Raw genomic sequence first — 21,254 nt, forward strand, 5'->3', positions numbered from 1 at the left:
TAATGGCGAAAAAAACAATCCACAATGTCGGATGATTTCGTCACCTTAGTGCCATCAGACAAACTTAAACAAGAATATAGCGATTAGGCCTCCTAGGTTTCGTTAAGGCAGCCAATAATCATCCAGATTTGTTCCCATGTTTGTAATAGTGAAACTTAGTGTAATACAGGTGTTTTTTGGTGCATTCATGTATTAACGTATTGAGAGCAGCCTGTGCGGAAGCCAAAAGCTCCCGAGACTGAACCGTAGGATGTGTAATATGTTGTTTCTTAAGAGCCAGACACTCCTGCTCCAGCCGAATCACTCCCCGAGCAACGCGCTTCCTATAAGCCACCACGTAAGAGATGATGTCCCCCCGGAGGACAGACTTTGCCGCTTCCCAAAACAATAACGGCATCTCCCGATGTTGTGTGTTAAAGGAAAGATAGTCCTCCCATTTTCCCGTGAGGTATTTAACAAAATCAGGATTATCAACCAAATACGCAGGAAAACGCCAACACCCCCCAGGAGCATAATCGTCCTCCAGGAGAACATCAACTCACACCGGGCAATGGTCGAAGATTGAGAGGGGACCAATTTCAGAAGAGTCGATCAAGGGAAAGAATGTAGTGGACACCAATATATAATTTAATCTGGAAAATGTGTGATGGGCTCGAGATTGATGAGTGTAATCTTTCTCATTGTACCTTGTAGTCAATTAAAAACTGTTAAACCTAAAAAACTCATCTGTCTAATAAATATGTATAATCTAGATAAGTTAATTGTTTCTTAATGTTACAATATATTTTATATATATAAATTTACAGTTCTTACCTCTTATTGTTATTATAATTATTATTACTCCAGGTACTTTAGTTAGATTGTGAGCCTTCGGGACAGTAAGGGAATTTTCCAAGTACCTTTCTTATTTCTAATCTTAATGTATATTTTCTGTAAACCGCTTAGAACCTAACGGATGTAGCGGTATATAAGAAATAAATTGCATTACATTACATTATTGTAAACCACACTGAACTGTGAGGTATTGCAGTATATAAATAAATGTATTATTATTATTATTAAGATTAGTTTCTTACCTCTGTTAATCTTTTCTGGAGTCTGTACGGATCTCTCTCTGTTCCTCAGTAATGCCTGCTTTTCTGCCTTGGATATTTCTCATTTCTTCCAGGCCTGAAATTCTTCTTCTACCAGCCAGATGGCCAATGTGTAAGATTGTCCTGTATATGTACGTGCATTATTCAGCCTCTGGCTCCTTTGATGTTAATGTTTGTTGTACACAGCAGGTTGTTTATTATTGCTGCTATGTTTTTTTTGCCATGTTTTCATGTTTATTACTAATTGTTTGCTCTCTTATAAGCTGCAGAGCAAAACAGAACTGTGTGATGTTGGTGGCGAAGTTCCCCATACCCTTTCTTCTTTGTGTTTTATTCCAGTGGTGATCGATTGCTTTAGAACAAAACTGAAGGGGGCACTATACTCTACGGCAATGTGGGAGGTGCTGAAAGTTGTGAGAATCAAATTTCTGCAAGACCCAGTTCGTGGGTTTGGATGGAACACCATACGTACGGACTCCAGAGAAGATTAACAAAGGTTTGAAATTAATTTTCCATTAGATTTAACAGGACTGGCTGAAAACAATTCTGAACGACAAAAGAAGAGGCACAGGAGATGTCAAAACCAACCTTCAGTTACATTAAAAAATAGTCCAAAGTCCAAATACAAGTCCTTGATTACAATGTAAAATATGGTCCTGACTAGGATCTAAGTTTTGGCGACTGCATTGCCTTCTTCAGGGGACTACAAGATACTTGTAATGCTCTGCAAATATATCAGTTATGCTCCGGTATTTCTGCTTAGGAAAGAAGCGCCAAAAAAACCAAACCAATTCTAGCAATGTTCATTCAGGTGAATCTAATTTATCAATTAAATTTGGTCAACTGGTTGATTAAAGGGGCAATTGACGTTGGTTCCCTAAATATTTTGATTCACTCTCTTGTAATATCAAAAATGGATTACTGCAATTCACTATTAAAAGTGATCTATCATAAAGACATAAAACGATTGCAGCTTATCCAAAACACAGCTATCAAGATAATCTTCGGCGCAAAGAAATTTGATCACGTTACCCCTTTACTTCAAAATGCTCACTGGCTGCCTATCTCATACAGGATAACTTATAAAATTGCCCTATTAACATTTAAAACTTTACAGTCCAATACACCAGCATTCATAGACAGACTTTTGATTCCTCATGATCCACTGAGAGCATTAAGATCTGTATCTCAAAACAATCTCAATATTCCATCTTTAAAAATAATTGGCACTCGTCACACATCCATTTTCTCTGTAACAGCCCCAACGATCTGGAATACTCTTCCTTTAGATTTAAAAATGGAAGAAAATTTTAAATTTTAAAAGTAAATTAAAGTGCTTTCTTTTTAAAGATGCCTTTAATTGAATTTCTTAAATTCTGAGATATACCAGCTTTTATTATTTCATTTAACTTCCCAGTCCCTTTCGTGTTTTCCTTGAATGTTTCTCACATTTTCTATATCAATTGTATTTCTCCCCTCCTTTCCTAATTGTGTTTTGGAGCCTTCAGGCCCATAATTACCCTGTAAGTAATTTGTTGTCAATACTGAAAAATTTTTATATAGATATGTCTTAACTGTTTATTTTGTTTTAATGTTATATTAAACTCTGTACAACGCTTTGTAGTAACGATAAAGCGTTTAATCAAAAATCTGAATAAACAATAAACAATAAGAACATAAGAGTTGCCATACTGGGACATACCAAAGATCCATCAAGTACCTGGCAAGATCCCAAGGAATAAAGCCGTTTTTATGCTGCTTATATTTGAAATAATCAGTGGATTTCCCCAAGCCATTAGGTTTTATGAACTTTGTTTTAGGAAATTATCCAAATCTTTTTAAAACCCTGCTAAGCTGACTGCTTTCACCACATTCTCTTGCATACCCTGAAGAAAACCACAACATGATGGTTGAAATGTCGTTTCTACCTGATAAGATTCAGTGAGACCCAGAAACCTGCAACAAGCATAATGACAGCTGTGGAAACCCTGAGAGAACATATAAACAAGCTTTACGGGGAGAACATCTTTAAACTCACCAGAGAATTTTCCATTCTATGGGAAAGAGAGACCAACTGATTTTCCCATCAAAATTCAAATTTGTGACCAACTGACTTTCCCACCAAAATTTCATATTGGTGACCAACGGACTTTCCTGCCTCATTCCTCTCAAGCCCCAGCTAATTGGATTTGAGGACCTACTATATAAAGACAAACTGCAGACCTCGCAGCATATCCTGAAGAAAACCACAGCATGTTGGTTCTACCTGACAAGACCCAGCGAGACTGGAAACCTGCAACAAGTATGATGCCAGCTGTGAAAACCCGGAGAGAACAGTAGAGAGGTAGTTTTCTGATGGAATAAATGTAGAGCAAGATAAAGAATATAAATCACTAGCTAATTGGATCAGGGAAGATAAGAAATGTGTAACAAAAATAAAGTAAGAACGGGTAGTGTAAAAATTGTGCATCAATAAGGAATTCCTTAGATGAAAGTTACATTTAAAGCTAAAGAAATGTCTTACAAAGATCTGGAAACATATTGAAGTAGAGAGGAAAGCTGAGCCAGGGATAACTGTCACACCATGGCAGGTGAAGCAGAATGCAGGTCTGAAGGGATCAGTAGTGAATGTGTAACTCTGAGTACTTTCTCTGAGACATACATCTTTCTTACTGTGATGTTATGTGTAGGGTTACCGGTGCTGGGTTTTGGAAAGCCATCCAGACACCCAGACATGTCCTTAAAAGGAGGATATGTATGGGGAAATCCGGACATCTGGTAACCCTAGTTATGTGGGAACATCCACACTCTGATGCAGTACTTCTCAAATTTTGCCAGTTCAGATTTCAGGGTATCAATAAAATCTACACAAGTGAGATTTTTATACTATGTACATTACTCTGCTTCTTACATACACTATATGCTATTCATGAGATGTATCCTCAAAGCAGTCTAATTAAGGATTGTGTCATTCCTAAGGAAAGGCTTGAGTAGGTGTTAAGTATACCTGCATCTCTTATATGAATATTATTCTGTAGGAATGGTCTGGGCCCAGTGAAAGAAGGCGAGGCACAGTATTCCGTGGTTCACTGTACTGGATATATTAAGGCCTGGCCTCCCGCAGGTAAGACAATTCTGCATGCTTTTATCTTAAATCCTACTTTGATAACCATTCTTCAATTGTGTCTTTCAATAATACAACATCTGAAAGTTTTACAGTAACATACGGTATTCCACAAGGGTCTATTCTTTCACCACTTCTGTTCAATATTTTTCTCGCACTGCTTATGACTCTCTGCCAAGACATTGGCTTTACTGTATTTGCCTACGCCGATGATATTCAGCTCTTACATCCACTTGATCCTACTAACTCTCTTAAAACAATAGCAATCAACAGGAAACTTGAGAAGATTCACCAGTGGCTCAATACTAACAGATTAGCCCTTAATGTCAACAAAACAAATGTTATGTTCTTTCCCTGGAAAGATAGTTCTAAACTTATCTTCCCAATTTCTATTAAGGGTACCACTTTACAGACGATAAGTAACATCAGAATTTTGGGGGTTATCTTCGATGATAAACTAACCTATCATAATCACATCAACAATATTGTTAAATCCACTTTTTTTAGACTTCGTCAAATCCGATCAGTATCTAAATTTCTATGTCCGAAATCTCTTAACATACTTATTCATTCATTGGTTATCTCAAAAATCGATTATTGTAATGTCCTATTCAAGGGAATAGCCCAAAATGAAATTAGACGTCTACAGATTATTCAAAATGCTTCGATAAAACTGATAATGAAAGCTAAGAAATTTGATCATATCACTCCCCTTCTTAAGAAAGCACACTCTCATTCTCCAAGACCAAATTAGTGGCCATTGAGATGCATTAATTTGATGCTTAATCTCAATGCTCCAAATATCTCTTAGACCATTTTTTGGTTTTTTATTCAAATATCCAGATATTAATTTATACCACAATGCGGCTTGATGTCCTAGGAAGTCTGCTTGAAAACATAAGAACTTTAAACTATATTGATTATTCAATGTTTTCCATTCAGGGAACCCAACCTGAATGGCCTGCTTCAATTGCAACCATTTAAAACTTTGTGTTTTACTAAGACCAAATCTATGTTGCAATTGTGAAAATTCCAGCAGTTTACCTTCTGAAATAACGTCATCTAGAGATCTAATGCCTGCAATAATCCAGTTCTTCCAAAGGATTTGAACTCCGCCAATTTTGATCTTGGAGTTTATCCATAGAGACTGATTAGTTGACTTGTTTATTGGGATAGGTGTTAATTTACTAATAAATCTCAATGTTTTCCAAGTATCCATTAATATTTTATTTTCTCTGTATCTTCTAGGCATGTTTATACTTGGAAGGTAAACTAAATTAAGGGGAAACATAAGGCGCCATTCCAAATACAACCAATCTGGTGCATTATCTATAAGTTCTGGGAGGATCCAATACATACCCTGACGTAGAATATAGGCTTGATGGTACCTATAAAAATTTGGAAAATTTACCCCTCCCTCCTTAATTGATTTTTGCAAAGTTACTAAAGCTATTCTAGGTGTTTTACCAAGCCAAAGAAATTTTGTTAAAATGCTATAAAGCTTATAAAAGGACCCCTGAAAATAAATAGGTATCATACTCATTTGGTAACAAACCACAGGCAACATCATCATTTTAATAGTTTGAACTCTCCCCCACCAAGAAATATGTAGAGGGTTCCATTGCTCACACAACTCCGTAACTTTTTTTAATACAAATTTTTCATTCTCTTTTACGGTATCTTCAATTGTATTTTTAACTTGAATGCCTAGATATTTAAATCCTTCTTCTTTCCAAATGAACGGAAAAGCGTCAAATAGTCCTTTTACACAATGAACATTTAAAGGTATAGTTTCAGATTTATTCCAATTAATTTTATAACCTGAAAATTTGCCAAACATATCAATTAATTCCAATAGAGAAGATAAGGTAGACTCTGGATTCCTCAAATAAAGTAAAATATCATCCGCATAAGCTGAAATTTTATATTCCATATCAGAATATGGTATACCCTGTATCCCCCTTGCTTGCTGTATTGCTAATAATAAGGGTTCTAATACAACATCAAATAACAAAGGAGATAAAGGACAACCCTGTCTAACTCCCCTCTGCAATTGAAAACCATCAGCAGTGGCGTACCTAGGGTATGTGGCACCCGGGGCCCATCATTTTTTGACACCCCCCCCCCCCCATGTAAAAAAATTTTTTTTTTTTTTTTTTTTTTTTTTTTGCAATAACCATGAAATGGAATAAATGGTCAGAATAGAAACAGGCAGTGAAAATTTTCTTTTATTGAACCTCATATATGTAACCATTATTCCAAACATAACATAACATAAATTATGTCTAAATTGTCATGACATTAGAAGTACCGTATTTTCGCGGATATAACGCGCACCTGTGTAAAACGCGCACAGGGGTATAGCGCGCAGAAATCACGATGATATGTACCAAAACTTTTCTATACCGCGCTCAGGCATATAACGCGCATGATGCCCGACGCTCCTTTCGCCCGCCCTGACTTTCCGTGCGCTGTCCCGACTCTCCGTTCACCCCCCCTGACTTCCGTGCACTGCCCTGACTTTCCGTGCGCTGTCCCGACTCTCCGTTCACCCCCCCTGACTTTCCGTGCACTGTCCCCCCTTGAAGTCCTGTCCCCCCTTGAAGGTCTGTCCCCATCCTGAAAGCCTGATGCCCCCCCCCCGACGTCCGATACATCCCCCCCCGGCAGGACCACTCGCACCCTCACCCCGAAGGACCGCCGACTCCCCAACAATATCGGGCCAGGAGGGAGCCCAAACCCTCCTGGCCACGGCGACCCCCTAACCCCACCCCGCACTACATTACGGGCAGGAGGGATCCCAGGCCCTCCTGCCCTCGACGCAAACCCCCTCCCCCCAACGACCGCCCCCCCCAAGAACCTCCGCCCGTCCCCCAGCCGACCCGCGACCCCCCTGGCCGACCCCCACCCGCCTTCCCCGTACCTTTGTGTAGTTGGGCCAGAAGGGAGCCCAAACCCTCCTGGCCACGGCGACCCCCTAACCCCACCCCGCACTACATTACGGGCAGGAGGGATCCCAGGCCCTCCTGCCCTCGACGCAAATCCCCCTCCCCCCAACGACCGCCCCCCCCAAGAACCTCCGACCGCCCCCCAGCCGACCCGCGACCCCCCTGGCCGACCCCCACGACCCCCCCACCCCCCTTCCCCGTACCTTTGGAAGTTGGCCGGACAGACGGGAGCCAAACCCGCCTGTCCGGCAGGCAGCCAACGAAGAAATGAGGCCGGATTGGCCCATCCGTCCTAAAGCTCCGCCTACTGGTGGGGCCTAAGGCGCGTGGGCCAATCAGAATAGGCCCTGGAGCCTTAGGTCCCACCTGGGGGCGCGGCCTGAGGCACATGGGCCAAACCCGACCATGTGTCTCAGGCCGCGCCCCCAGGTGGGACCTAAGGCTCCAGGGCCTATTCTGATTGGCCCACGCGCCTTAGGCCCCACCAGTAGGCGGAGCTTTAGGACGGATGGGCCAATCCGGCCTCATTTCTTCGTTGGCTGCCTGCCGGACAGGCGGGTTTGGCTCCCGTCTGTCCGGCCAACTTCCAAAGGTACGGGGAAGGGGGGTGGGGGGGTCGGCCAGGGGGGTCGCGGGTCGGCTGGGGGACGGGCGGAGGTTCTTGGGGGGGGGCGGTCGTTGGAGGGAGGGGGGTTTGCGTCGAGGGCAGGAGGGCCTGGGATCCCTCCTGCCCGTAATGTAGTGCGGGGTGGGGTTAGGGGGTCGCCGTGGCCAGGAGGGTTTGGGCTCCCTTCTGGCCCAACTACACAAAGGTACGGGGAAGGCGGGTGGGGGTGTCGTGGGGGTCGGCCAGGGGGGTCGCGGGTCGGCTGGGGGACGGGCGGAGGTTCTTGGGGGGGGGCGGTCGTTGGAGGGAGGGGGGTTTGCGTCGAGGGCAGGAGGGCCTGGGATCCCTCCTGCCCGTAATGTAGTGCGGGGTGGGGTTAGGGGGTCGCCGTGGCCAGGAGGGTTTGGGCTCCCTCCTGGCCCGATATTGTCGGGAAGTCGGCGGTCCTTCGGGGTGGGGGTGCGAGTGGTCCTGCCGGGGGGGGGATGTATCGGACGTCGGGGAGTCGGCCGGGCAAGAGGGCTTGGGCTCCCTCTTGCTCCGATCGTGGATGCGGGTGCGGGTGGGAGCGCGTGCGAGCGGTCGTTCGGGGTGGGAGCGCGAGCGGTCCTGCTGGGGGGGTGAATCGGGCGTCGGGCGGGGTGGGAACTATGTTTAAAAACTTTTCTATACCGCGCTCAGGCATATAACGCGCGAGGGGTATGCGCGGTACGTAAAATCACGTATAACGCGCGCGTTATATCCGCGAAAATACGGTACATATGGAGTAGTTGCAGGTGATGCTTGGGACAGTTCTGATTGTGTTAGTTCGGTTTTATGTGTTTTTTGAATAGAAGGGTTTTTATTTCTTTTTGAAGGTTTTGCAGTCTGTGGTTGATATCAATTGGTTGTAGAGTTGGGGGTCGAGTGTTGCAGCTCGAATGGCTAGGAGGTTGTCGAACAGTTTTTTTCTTTTGACGTTTTTGGTTGGAGGGTGTGTGAATGGTGCACAAGTTCTCCTATGTCTGTTTGAAGTGGATTGAATTATTTAGCTGAAGAAATTAGTTACCCCCCATTCCACACACATTAATTCTCTTCCATTTTTGTTCCCATTATAAAAAACACTGATAAGTTCCCAGAAAAAAAATACATTAAAATAAGAAGTGAAAACAAAGGCCCCTACAGATGAGAACATAACACAAGAATAGCCTAACTGGGTCAGACCAATGGTCCATCATGCCCAGTAGCCCATTCTCATGGTAGCCAATCCAGGACACTAATACCTGGTCAAAACCCAAAGAGTAGCAACATTCCATGCTACCGATCCAGGGCAAGCAGACACTTCCCCCATGTCTTAATAACAGATTATGGACTTTTCCTCCAGGAATTTGTCCAAATCTTTCTTAAAACCAGCTACACTATCTGCTTTTACCATAACTTCTGGCCACTTCATTTTTAAGTTTAGATCTTTCCTTTCAAACAGAGTCCTTGCTAGATGTCAAATACAGCACAAGGTAACTTCACATGGACTTAGCTGTGCAGGAAATGTGAATCTCCTCATACACCCACCATATAGTGCAAAAATGTGCAAAGGTCTGTTTTTTTCTTTCGATCACTACATAGCCTAATGCCACACAAGCAGCGCTGTTACAAACATATTCTGTAGGTCAATGCTAAGGATAACAAAGTTTCCTTCCTTGGACCAGAAGGAGATAAACCACTGGAAGAGATCCCAAAACAACACCCAAAGACCCACTCAGTGTGTGAATCAGTTGAGTGGAGTGGACTAACTGGGGGGTGGAAATGGGCCCGGAGTTTGCTCAGCAGAATTTCCCAGACCACCTCTTCCTCTCAACACATTGACACGCTGCCACCATCACCACTAGGAACACCTCACTGGGTAGGCCAGCTATGCTATAAACTTTATAAAACACATTATTATATTTTCTTATAAAGCACATATTTTAACTGACCTCTCTGACATCCTCAGCCTTTCCATTCACAAAAATAGAAGGAAGAAAAGTTCCCATTTCCTGCTGTCTCATGTCCCCGGCCTATACAATATTTTTTTTCTGCAGACCCTTCAAAAGTCTGACCAAATCCTCGTTTCACTTGCATTATAAAGTACTGAGGATGCCATCTCTCCCCAATCCCAGGTCCTAAAGTCTAAGACAGTAGCGCAAACTAATGCTGCCAGATACAGGAAAAAAAATTTTTGATTCGATTCAGCCCTATTGAATTGGTTTTTCAATTCGATTTTCCTGCCCAGTTGGGTGATTTTTTTCAAAACTCCTGGTGGGTTTTATAGCTTTTTCACCCCCTTTGGCTTCTCCTAACCACACTGGCGCTGTGGTGTAAATACAATAAAGAAACAAAAAGGACTTTTCCTCTTTCTGTTAAATCCTAGCTCACGTTTGCAGTCCAACACCAGCTCTGGCAGGATACACATTTCAAATCTGACATGTTATAATCACAAAACAGAAAATAAAATTAATTTTTCTACCTTTTGTTGTCTGGTTATATTTCAAATCTTGTTGGTCCAAGGCTCTGGTTTTCTTCTGATAACTTGCTTGCCAGGGTCTCCTTCTTTCTGCATGCTAACCATCCATCTGCCAACTCTGTCCTCCCTTTCCATTTCCCTTCCCTTCCCAGGAAGTCTGGTATCTTTCCTTTTTTTCATCTCCCTCCACAGATCCACCTTTTCTTAAATACCCTTTCATCCGGCATCTCTCCCTCCTTCCCCACCATCCCAGAGTCCACCATCTCTCCGTTTCTTTTCCTAATTACCCTCCTATCCAGTATCTCTATCCCTCCTCCACACCATCCCTTGTGTCCAATTTCTCTCCCTTTCTGTTCCTTCCCTCCCTAAATCCCATGATCCATCATCTCTCTCCCTCTCCTCTATTTTCAGACCCATTATTTCTTCCCCCCCCCAAAGTTTGGCATATGCATGTCTCTTTGAACACCCCCTTCCCTCCGTGTACTTCTAAATCATGGTCCCCCCCAAAGGCCTGTCCCCCCTTAAAGGTCTGCCTGTCCCACCTTGAAGGCCTGCACCCCCCTTGAAGGCCTGTCCCTTCCCCTTGTAGGACTGTCCCCCCCTTGAAGGCCTGCCTGCCTGTCCCCCCCTTGAAGGTCTGCACCCCCCGAAGGCCTGCACCCCCCCGAAGGCCTGTCCCCCACTTGAAGGCCTGTCCCACCCCCTTGTAGCTTCTCCCCCCCTTGTAGGCCTGTCCCCCCTTGAAGGCCTGCCTGCCTGCCTTTCCCCCCTTGTAGGCCTGTCCCCCCTTTAAGGCCTGCCTGCCTGCCTTTCCCCCCCTTGAAGGCCTGTCTCCCCCTTGAAGGCCTGCACCCCCCTTGAAGGCCTGCACCCCCCCTTGAAGGCCTGTCCCCCCCCTTGTAGGCCTGTCCCCCCCCCTTGTAGGCCTATCCCCCCCCTTGTAGGCCTGTCCCCCCCTTGAAGGCCTGCCTGCCTTTCCCCCCCTTGAAGGCCTGCACCCCCTTGAAGGACTGCACCCCCCCCCGAAGGCCTGCACTCCCTTGAAGGCCTGTCCCCCCCTTGAAGGCCTGTCCCCCCCTTGAAGGCCTGTCCCACCCCCTTGTAGGCCTGTCCCCCCCTTGTAGGCCTGTCCCCCCTTTAAGGCCTGCCTGCCTGCCTTTCCCCCCCTTGAAGGCCTGCACCCCCCTTGAAGGCCTGCACCCCCCTTGAAGGCCTGCACCCCCCCTTGAAGGCCTGCACCCCCCCTTGTAGGCCTGCACCCCCCCTTGTAGGCCTGTCCCCCCCCTTGTAGGCCTGTCCCCCCCCTTGAAGGCCTGCCTGCCTTTCCCCCCTTGAAGGTCTGCACCCCCCCAAAGGCCTACACCCCCCCCGAAGGCCTGCACCCCCCTGAAGGCCTGCCTGCCCCCCTTGAAGGCCTGCACCCCTTGAAGGTCTGCACCCCCCCCCCCGAAGGCCTGTCCCCCCTTGAAGGCCTGCCTGCCTGCCTGTCACCCCCTCCCCCTTGAAAGCCTGCTTGCCTGCCCGCCCGCCCCACCCTGAAGGCCTGATGCCCCGACCCACCCCGAAGGACCGCTCGCCCCCCTGTCCTCCCCGCACCACCTATGAACAGCCGCAGCAGGATCGCGAAGTCAGCGTCAGCGATCCCTGCGCTGCTTCCTGCGCCACGGTCCCGCCCCTCCTCTGACGTCAGAGGAGGGGCGGGATCGCGGCGCAAGAAGCAGCGCAGGGATGCTGACGCTGACTTCGCGATCCTGCTGCGGGCTGCTTCACAGGTGGTGCAGGAAGGTCAGTGGGGCGAGCGGTCCTTCGGGGGTGGCAGGGGACTGAACGGCAAGGCCGGGAACACCCCCTTAGGGCTGGTACCCGGGGCTGCCCGCCCCCCCCTAGGTACGCCACTGACCATCAGATATCATATTATTAATATTTAATCTTGCAATCGGGAAGCTATACAAAGTTTTTACCATTTGTATAAATCCAGAACCTATACCAAACCATTCTAAAGCCTGATTCTTAAAGGACCAGATTCTTAGAAAGCTGATGTGAGGAGAGAAGCTCTACGTTATCTAGAATTCCGACTGTCGGACCATCTATTTGTGCTCACCAGTCAGGCTAGACATGGTAGACAGCCGTCTAAGGCTACCATTTCAAGATGGATATGAATGGCTATCTCGTCAGTCATCTCTCATTTATTTACTCTGCCTGCCTACTGTCTCAATTGGGCAGTTCGAGTCAAAACTGGGATTTTGATGTCAGTCAGACCTCAAGGGTTTGAAGAATAATCTATTACTTTATCACATTGGGGGAATGTTTGAACTCCATAAATTTTTCTGATTGATATGGTTATTTTCATGTTTTGATTGTTCACTTAAAATGTTTAAGATGTCTGTTATACTTTCAGAGCAGAATAGATTTGTAGTTCCGGAAGTCTCCCTGTTCCCCTCCTTATGTGTCTCTATATAGGGCTATCACTTGCTTTGGTACAAACAGCAGGGGGCAGCAGAGCCCTTGGTAGTGGATTCCTTCTGCTTGGCAAATCTCCCTATAGATTTTGGAGGAATGTGATCAATATGAATGAGAACAGTAACAATTAAAAGTTTGTTGTACAAAATGATTGAAAAAGGGATTGAGGGACTGATGTTGAAAAAGTGACTAATGTACAGGTTGTGGCTAGTACTGATAAGTAGAAATATGTCAAGTGCTATGCTGTTCAGAACAAGGCCAATTTTAAAAGCCATTTCTGCGTGTAAAGTGGCCCGTATATAAGTGTGCATCTGATATGCACATAAAATTGCATGTGTACATACATAATGTTATCCAGGAATTCCTGGAGCAGAGTTGGGATTGGGTTTGCATTAATGCAGATGGTTTTGAACGCACAGGCATACAGTATTTGCATAAATTAACCAAAAGAATCTGTGCCAAAACATATTTTCTAGGGTAATTTGAAAATGAAGTATGCACATACTAGTTAACATTTGTGCTCAGTTATACAATTTTCCCCAATTCCTTTTTTATAAAAAGATATTCAGAAGAATTCCATGCAGCTTTGAGAAAGGTACGTGTTTTGTTGTCACTGGTAATAAGGTAATCACTGATGCTTTTCAAGATTGAAAAAACAATTGCTATTCTGTGAGATTGTTATTACTACTGATTTCAGGAATTACTGTCCCTGAAGAAGATTCTGATGTGGGCCAAGGAAACAAATATTGCCTGGTGGCAATTGGAAGACTTCAGGTAGAAAAACTATTTAATGCCTTAAATCCCCTTCCCTTACAAGAATATCAACATGAAATTATGTATATGTTGAAAAGCTTGCATAGTAATGAGCACCTGTAGCTTTGGGAAATGAACTGACTTCCACACAATCCAAACAAGGACTCCTGGTCCTCAGCCCCTTACCTTTTCTACAAATATTGAAAGAGTATAAATGCTGAGAAATAAGTAGCTAATCTGCATAAATACAACATTAACATGCAGTCCCAATTAGAAATATCAGCTAATCATAAAACCAGGCACTGACTGTGTTTGTGCAGATGATATTCATGGAGGTCATATTCTTGTAGGATGTACACACACTCCCACTCCTGTTTGGCCAGCTAACCGCCAATATTCAGCAGGAGATAGTTGGCTCTCTCTCGCTGAATATCGGGCTCACTAGTCAGCCTGGTGACCGACTATCTTTGGCCATTGGCTTCTGGTCCATCATAGGATACAGTTCAGATGTGCATGTGTGTTTTTCAAACTCCTTTATAGCATATTTGACTCTTTGATTGCCCTTAGTTAGAATTCCTTTAGATCTAGCTATTTGAGAATTACAACAATTCACAAATTAGCATTTCCTTCTCTGAGAGGTATTAAATGCACTGGGAGGCTTAGTAAATCTTTTACATTTAAATTGGTGAGAATTTGGAATGGACTTCCAGATTCTCTAAGACTGGTAGCTCAATTATACCAATTTTGAAAAAGTTTTAAAACCTGGTTGTTTTCACAGTAGTTAATTTGATTTTAGCTGTCGAATAGTAATTTTAGGCAATTCAATGTACTTTTTTTTTCTAACTTTTTCCATCCATCTAATCCAGTGGTCTCAAACTCAAACCCTTTGCAGGGCCACATTTTGGATTTGTAGGTACTTGGAAGGCCTCAGAAATAGTTAATATCTTATTAAAGAAACTAGTCTTTAAGCCCGTTACATTAACGGGTGCAAGAATATATGTCTGTCTTTCTTTCTTTCTGTCTGTCTCTCTCTCTCCTTGGCTCCCTTTTTCTGTCTGTCTTTCTGTCCCTCTCCCTAATAAACTAAACAACTTCAATGGTAAGAACAACAAAGTTAAATTGGCAGGAGAGGTAAACAACATTGCCAATGCAAAATTAAACTACCCAAATATGGTATCACATACTATTGTTATTTTGTTTACTCCCTGGAGAATTCTGCATTATTTGTAGTATTTTTGCACAGAAGTTTTCTATAAGGCCTGAAATTCTCTCCTTCCTTTTTCCTCCTCAGGCTCCAGCATCCCAGTTCTCTCTACAAACCCAGCAAGAACTCTAATTCTGTCTGTCCCAAAATCTTCTCCAGCATGCAGTACTCAAACCGCTCATTCTTTCTTCCCTCTAGACATTCCCTGACCTCTAATTCTTCCTTCCCCCCCCAGACATACACTCCCATTTCTTATTCTTTCTCCTCCTGTTCCCAGGTATCATTATATCATTTCCCATGGCACACAGTCACGCTTGATCTCCTCCCCCTCCCAAAACACACCAGTAGAATACTTTCACCTTTTTCTGCCACCTCTCCCATCCATATGATGAATATTATGCTTTCTCTGCTCACCTCTCATTCTTCTGGTGCACCCTCCAAAATCCCCAATGAAACACATTCAGCGTAGTTGCAGCATTTCCCCCACCCCTTCCCTTCTCTTACTGCGATCTTGCCTGCTCCGTTCGGCCCCCCGCGTTATGGCCTGCTGCGATCTGGCTGCTCCATTTGGCAGGAGTCCTCTTATTTGTCGACCCCTTCTTCCGTTCCCTTCCCTTCCCGCGGTCTTGAGCTTCGGTCTGGTCGCTCGCCTTGCCGGTTTTTTTTTTTTTTTTTAGTTGAAAGACGCGGCAGTGGCTCCTCTCATGATCCGCACCTGCGTCGGAAGTCCGACGCAGGCGAGGATCGTGAGAGGAGCCACTGCTGCGTCTTTCAACAAAAAAATGCAATACGGCAGGGGGAGGAGAGAGGACTTCAGGCAAGGAGCAGGGCAGAGCAAAAAACAGCACGGGCCGACAGCCGCACGGAAAATGGATGCATGCGATGGGAGTGCGCATGCGCGGCCTAGCGTTTTATTATATTAGATGACAATTTTGCATGAGGTAAAGCTCTTTATAGTTTATCAATCTTTCCTTTTAGCTAAGTCTTAATAATAATATTGTCATTTATAGCTAAAGAGACTTATTATGATCAAAGAAACTGTTATTTTACTTTTGTGATTATGATAAACATACCGAGGGCCTCAAAATAATACCTGGCGGGCCGCATGTTTGAGACCACTGATTTAATCTAACCAATTTGTGTTTTTATCCCACGGTATATAAAATGAAGATTAGATTAGATTATTCATTCAATGCTGGCAACCTCAGCATTGAATATCTGGGGTCAGTGCCAACCACAGGAGCCAGCATCAGGCCCACAGAAGCTAGTGCCTGGAAAAATCACCAGAGGCTCCAGTCAGATCCCATCACTTGAACAAGTACTCTCAACCCCTGCCCAAGCAGACTTCTTTTCTCTTTCTGACATAGCTCTCTGCTTCCCTGTGGCCTTCGAGCATACTTACAGCCAGGGCAGTGAGTGGAGAAGTATCCTAATTTATTTATTTATTTCTAAAATTTCTTAACCACCTATAACTAAGCGGTTTACAATATAATAACATACATAGCAATACATTCAATACAATAATTCAGAAGAGCAACTGCCTCAGCACCCTGAGGTTGAGTTAGATTCCCACTGCAGCTCCTTCTGTATCTGGCCGACTCACTTAACACTTCATTGTCCCAGGTACAAACAGTAAAAAGTACCTGTCTAAAATATGTAAACCGCTTTGATTATAACCCTACAGAAATAGCATAGTAAATGATGGCAGATGAAGACCTGTGTGCTCTATCCAGTCTGCCTAACAGTTACATTCATTAAACCAGCAATTATTAATTTTATTAGCTAAGTTTCAGTATAAGATGTTTTCCTCCTCCCCTCCCTCCCCGAGATAGTAAGACCTATGTGCAGATGATTTAAATGTGGTATAAAATACTTATAATTGCTCTTGATCCTTCTTGACACATATGGGACAGAGACCGTAGAAGTTTGTCCGGTATGAACTATGCCCCGCCCCTACTGGATTCACCGTCACATCTAACTCAAGCCCCCCCTCCCCCCAAGATCTGACTTACCATATTTGGGACACAGACCGTAGAAGTCTGTCCAGCATTGGCTACCCACCCCACACTCCCCCCATGGCTGAAATTGCTGTCACAGCTAACTCCAGGCCCCCCCTCCCCCGATCTGTCTTGCTACAAACTAGAATTTACCCAGTGCTCTGAGAAGAGTGAGAGCACTCTTTCACCAACAACACTTCTCTGTATTGGTTCAATCAATCATTTTGTCAAGGTTGGATTACTGCAATTCAGTGTATTTGGGTCTTTCAAAGGTCAGTCTACAGAGACTTCAATTAATACAGAACACTGCAGTTAAACTTATCTTTGATCATGTAACCCCTCTGCTCAAGGAATTACATTGGCTTCCAGTGTATCTCAGAATTCAATTGAAGTGCATTTGTATTGCATTTAAGATCCTATTTGGCATTTTTGCCACTTTGATTCCTTTAGACTGGAATGTTCATAGATCTCATCTTGCCAGAAGTTCTCAAAAATTAAAACTTACATTTCCCTCTTTGAGTGGTAAAAACAGAACCTTTAAGAGATTTAGTCATTCTTTTGCTTTTAAATTAACCGAATTCTGGAATGCTTTACCGCTTACATTAAGAAGTTTAGGTTCTTTTGCTTTATTCCGGAAAGTTCTGAAAACTTTTTTGTTTGCAAAACATTTTGGAAATTAACTATTTCAGTCTACCCCCCCCCCCCAAAACAGGAGCCTTAGCCTCTCCACCTCCAGCAGCTTCTGTTTTAAACCCTCATCACTGCTACTCCCAGCAAACAAAAGCATTCTTCATCACCTGCCTGCCAACCCAGCAGCCGACATCCCTATCCACAGCAGTAGCCTCTGAATCTCTTCTCTACCCTCCAAATTTTTGTTAAAGCATTTTGGAGCTGTTTTTTGGAGCCAAAATGTTGCCGCAGTGGCCATCTTGGATTAAACCATTTTTTAAAAAAAGTTCTCCAGATGTTCAATTCACCTCAGACTGTAAGCACAATTTGATAACTTTATGTAGCATATATAATTTTTTATAGCATGCATAATTCTTTGTAACATATTTAACTCTATACAGTATTCTATTTAGCAATATGCTGTTTGTAACCTGCCTTAAACTCTAATTAATGAGGATTCGGTGGGATATAAGAACATTACATTATTCCAGTGCAATAGGTGAGACATTATAGTCAGTAGAATTGACAGTCACTGGAATTCCCTGGGAATTTGGCTGCAGGATGCATCTATCAGTAACCCGCTGACAGATTGGCCTTTCAGACCCTGGTACGCAGATCTGATGTATCTGTGCAGAGGTTGCAGCCTTCAGTTGAGCGCCTCTCCAGACCTCAATTGAAGATCCGTGTCACTTTGCTCTTATGGCATGAATGTCTAGAATGTCTCACCTATCTACTGGAAAAGAGCTTACCAGGGTAAGTACATAATCTCTTTTTATTTATTTATTTATTTATTTTTAATTATATTTATTAATTATAATTTTAATTATATTTTATTAATTAAAGATCTAAGCAGTTTACAATTAACGCTCAAAATAAATTAAAAACAACACATCACATGTTAACAACAATAATCTTACTTCCTCCATTGCTATCCAGTCACACATTATCTGCATTAACAGGAGGTCTGGAAGGCATGCTAGGAATAAGAACCTGGCTATCTAGTGAAGCTTATTTGTTTATCTCAGCTGCGGGCATAGCAAACCTAAGGTAACCAGAGAAAGAGATTCAGTTGTCTTTAAGCTGCTATATTCAGTGGTACTGAGATAATGGAATATCTTTCTGCTATACCAGCACTGATTTCGGTCTCTGTATTGTTAAAATAACTTTATTGATCTGGTCATGATTTTCTGTTTTATCTTGTTACTTAAGGTCACCAGCTCTCCTGTCAGTATGGACATGAATGGAATGGCTCTTCCTACTGAATTCCTGTCTCGTCATAACTCAGAGGGAATTATTACTTTTGTGGATCCTCGGTGCATCAGTGTCATTGGCTATCAACCACAGGTCAGTTCATTGTGTTCCAAAATGAGACCTGTAACCATCTTTCCAACTGAGGGACTGATGCAGAAACTGCACTTGATTCATTTTCCTGTGCTAATTTATCCCTAATGCAGGAGGACAGATTTCTGTACAAAACTCAATGTTAAACCACTATTGTACAGGTTAGCACAGTGGGTTAGCAAAATGCAAGCAAATTACTGCATAAAAAAATCTGGTGCTACAAAGACTAAAATATAGCACATTTTTAAATCTCCTTTTTTAGCACTGAACCTATATGCACAGCTCAGGCTGGCATAAAAATGCAGGCACAAGATAATCTGAGGTGAAGTGAAGCACTGATGGCCCCTAGATCCTCTTCCTGACCTACCTCCTTAACTCAGAAAAAGGTTTATGGGTAGCCCAGCTGGGCCCTCAAGAATTCTACCACGCTGAACCCTCTCAAACCCACCAATTACACTAATGGCCTAGATGGGCTCCTTTCTTAAACCATCCCCCACCTCTAAGTTGGGAGAGAGAAACACTAACTTCTGCCTTCACATTGCCATCCCAGAAAGTGGGAGTGTCTGAAGGTACCACATGGGGTCAGTTTGCTAAATAAGGCATGAATGGTAGATTGGTGAATTAGAAATTTTTAAAATAAATAACTTGCAGTGCAGAGGGATGAGCAACTGGGCATAACTCATGCCTTCTCAATTTAGAGGTGCACAGAGTGAGGGAGGGACAGAGAGGGGAATCCACTTGGGCCATCGAGGGTGTTTGTGAGTTTAAGAGATAGGGAACCTACTTAGACCTTCAGAGATGCTTGTATCCAAAGTCCAGTCTTTGTTTTATCTCCCTCCCTGTCCATGATCCAATTCCCAGTCATGTACTATCAGAAAGGGACATATTTACTGTATGGGTGCTATTTTTTTTATGCAGTGGCAATTTGCATGCTATTTGCTTAGAGCAAGAATAGGGTTGCCATATGGCTCCAGAAAAAAAGAGGAAGTAAGGAAGATAGACTGAGACATCTGGGTTTTACTTTCATTGAATGCAATGGAAGTAAAACCCAGATGTCTGAATCCGTCCTCCTTTTTCTGGAGCCATATGGTAACCCTAAGCAAGGAGAGCAAATATTTGGCATTACACATACATTTGGAAGCTGTGTTCTAAGCTTTAGTGCACAACTCTAATGCAAGGAGGGGAAGGCAAGATGGAAGAATCTACTCCTTTTGTATCACTTGTGCAGGTAGTGACACACACGAGACTTGCCATATGCCAACATTAGACCAGTGGTACCCAAAGGACACTTTAAAATAGCTGCATATGTGCACGATTGTTAAACAGGGAGCAAATTACCCACAAAAAATATGTGCAGAGTATTATTCAACATTGTTCTGTCCATGTTTGTGAACAATGCCAACAGTGTGGGTATGATTCTGGAAAGGGCGCCTACTGTGTATACTCAAATATAAAGCGAACCGAACATACTTTGGAGGAAAGGTGGGAGAGGGGAGATATGATAGAGACGTTTAAATACCTACATAGTGTAAATGCGCATTTGAAAGGAAACTCTACAACGAGAGGGCATAGGATGAAGTTAAGAGGTGATAGGCTCCGAAGTGTGTGATGCAGTGGTTAGAGCTACAGCCTTGGCAGCCTGAGGTTGTGGGTCCCACACTGCTCCTTGTGACCCTGGGCAAGTCACTTAATTCCCATTGCCACAGGTACATTAGATAGTGTGAGCCCACTGGGACAGTTAGGGAATAATGCATGAGTACCTGAATAATTTGTAATCCATATAGAATTGTAGGCTATGCAGAATATAATTTTATTTTATTTTTTTTAATCTTTATTGATTTTCAAACAACCATAGTGCAAAGCAATTATACACACATAATAGTACAATAAAAGCACTTTGAACTCATAAATATGCCTAAACAATCATTTTAACCCTCTCACCCGCTTAATTAATAATCAAATAATAATAAAATTACATTACTGTTAATACTTTTAAAACTTTTAATAATTTTATCCAATTTAAAATAACCAAGTAATCCCCACTCTGGATGTGTATAATGAAATGACCAAAAATAAGATCAATCCTTACAATAATTTATCAATGGCTCTCAAACCTTCAAAAATTTTCTATAATTTCCCTGCTGTACAGCCAACAAACACTCCATTTTAAAAATATGGCATAAAGATTCCCACCAAAAATTGTAATTCAGCCTATCCCAGTTTTTTCAATTCCTCAAAATCAGTTGTATAGCAACCCCTGTCATTATAAAAAGAAGTTTATTATTGTGAGATGAAATTTGACTTTTAGCTCTCATCACTGTGCCAAATAAAACCGTATCGTACGTTAAAGCTACTGGATTTTCCAATAATTTATTTATTTGAGCTCAAATGGATCTCAAAAATTTGAGTATCAGTGGACAATGTCCTTGCTTCAAGATGACAGTGCCAGCATCTATTAGTTTTAAAACTATCTAACTTATGTAACTTAACAGGGTCCATAATGCTCTGTGCAACAAGAAAAACCAAGGGCTCCTTTTACGAAGCTGCATTAGCGGCTTTATCGCACGTGACTTTTTAT

The 21,254-nt window shown here is 43.2% G+C and overlaps 1 protein-coding gene across 5 annotated transcripts in view; it reads left to right on the plus strand.

Moving 5' to 3' along the window:
- Window positions 1–21,254, plus strand: part of ARNT2 (aryl hydrocarbon receptor nuclear translocator 2) — a 247,304-nt gene that overhangs the window by 91,707 nt on the left and 134,343 nt on the right. For all 5 annotated transcript variants that reach the window (XM_033920572.1, XM_033920576.1, XM_033920573.1 and 2 more), the window contains 3 exons: window positions 4,133–4,218; window positions 13,410–13,486; window positions 18,545–18,679. In XM_033920572.1, the coding sequence (XP_033776463.1) occupies window positions 4,133–4,218; window positions 13,410–13,486; window positions 18,545–18,679 (298 nt within the window). The remainder of the gene's footprint in view (window positions 1–4,132; window positions 4,219–13,409; window positions 13,487–18,544; window positions 18,680–21,254) is intronic.

Source organism: Geotrypetes seraphini, chromosome 14 (assembly GCF_902459505.1).
Source record: "Geotrypetes seraphini chromosome 14, aGeoSer1.1, whole genome shotgun sequence".
NCBI classification, from domain to species: Eukaryota; Metazoa; Chordata; class Amphibia; order Gymnophiona; family Dermophiidae; genus Geotrypetes; species Geotrypetes seraphini.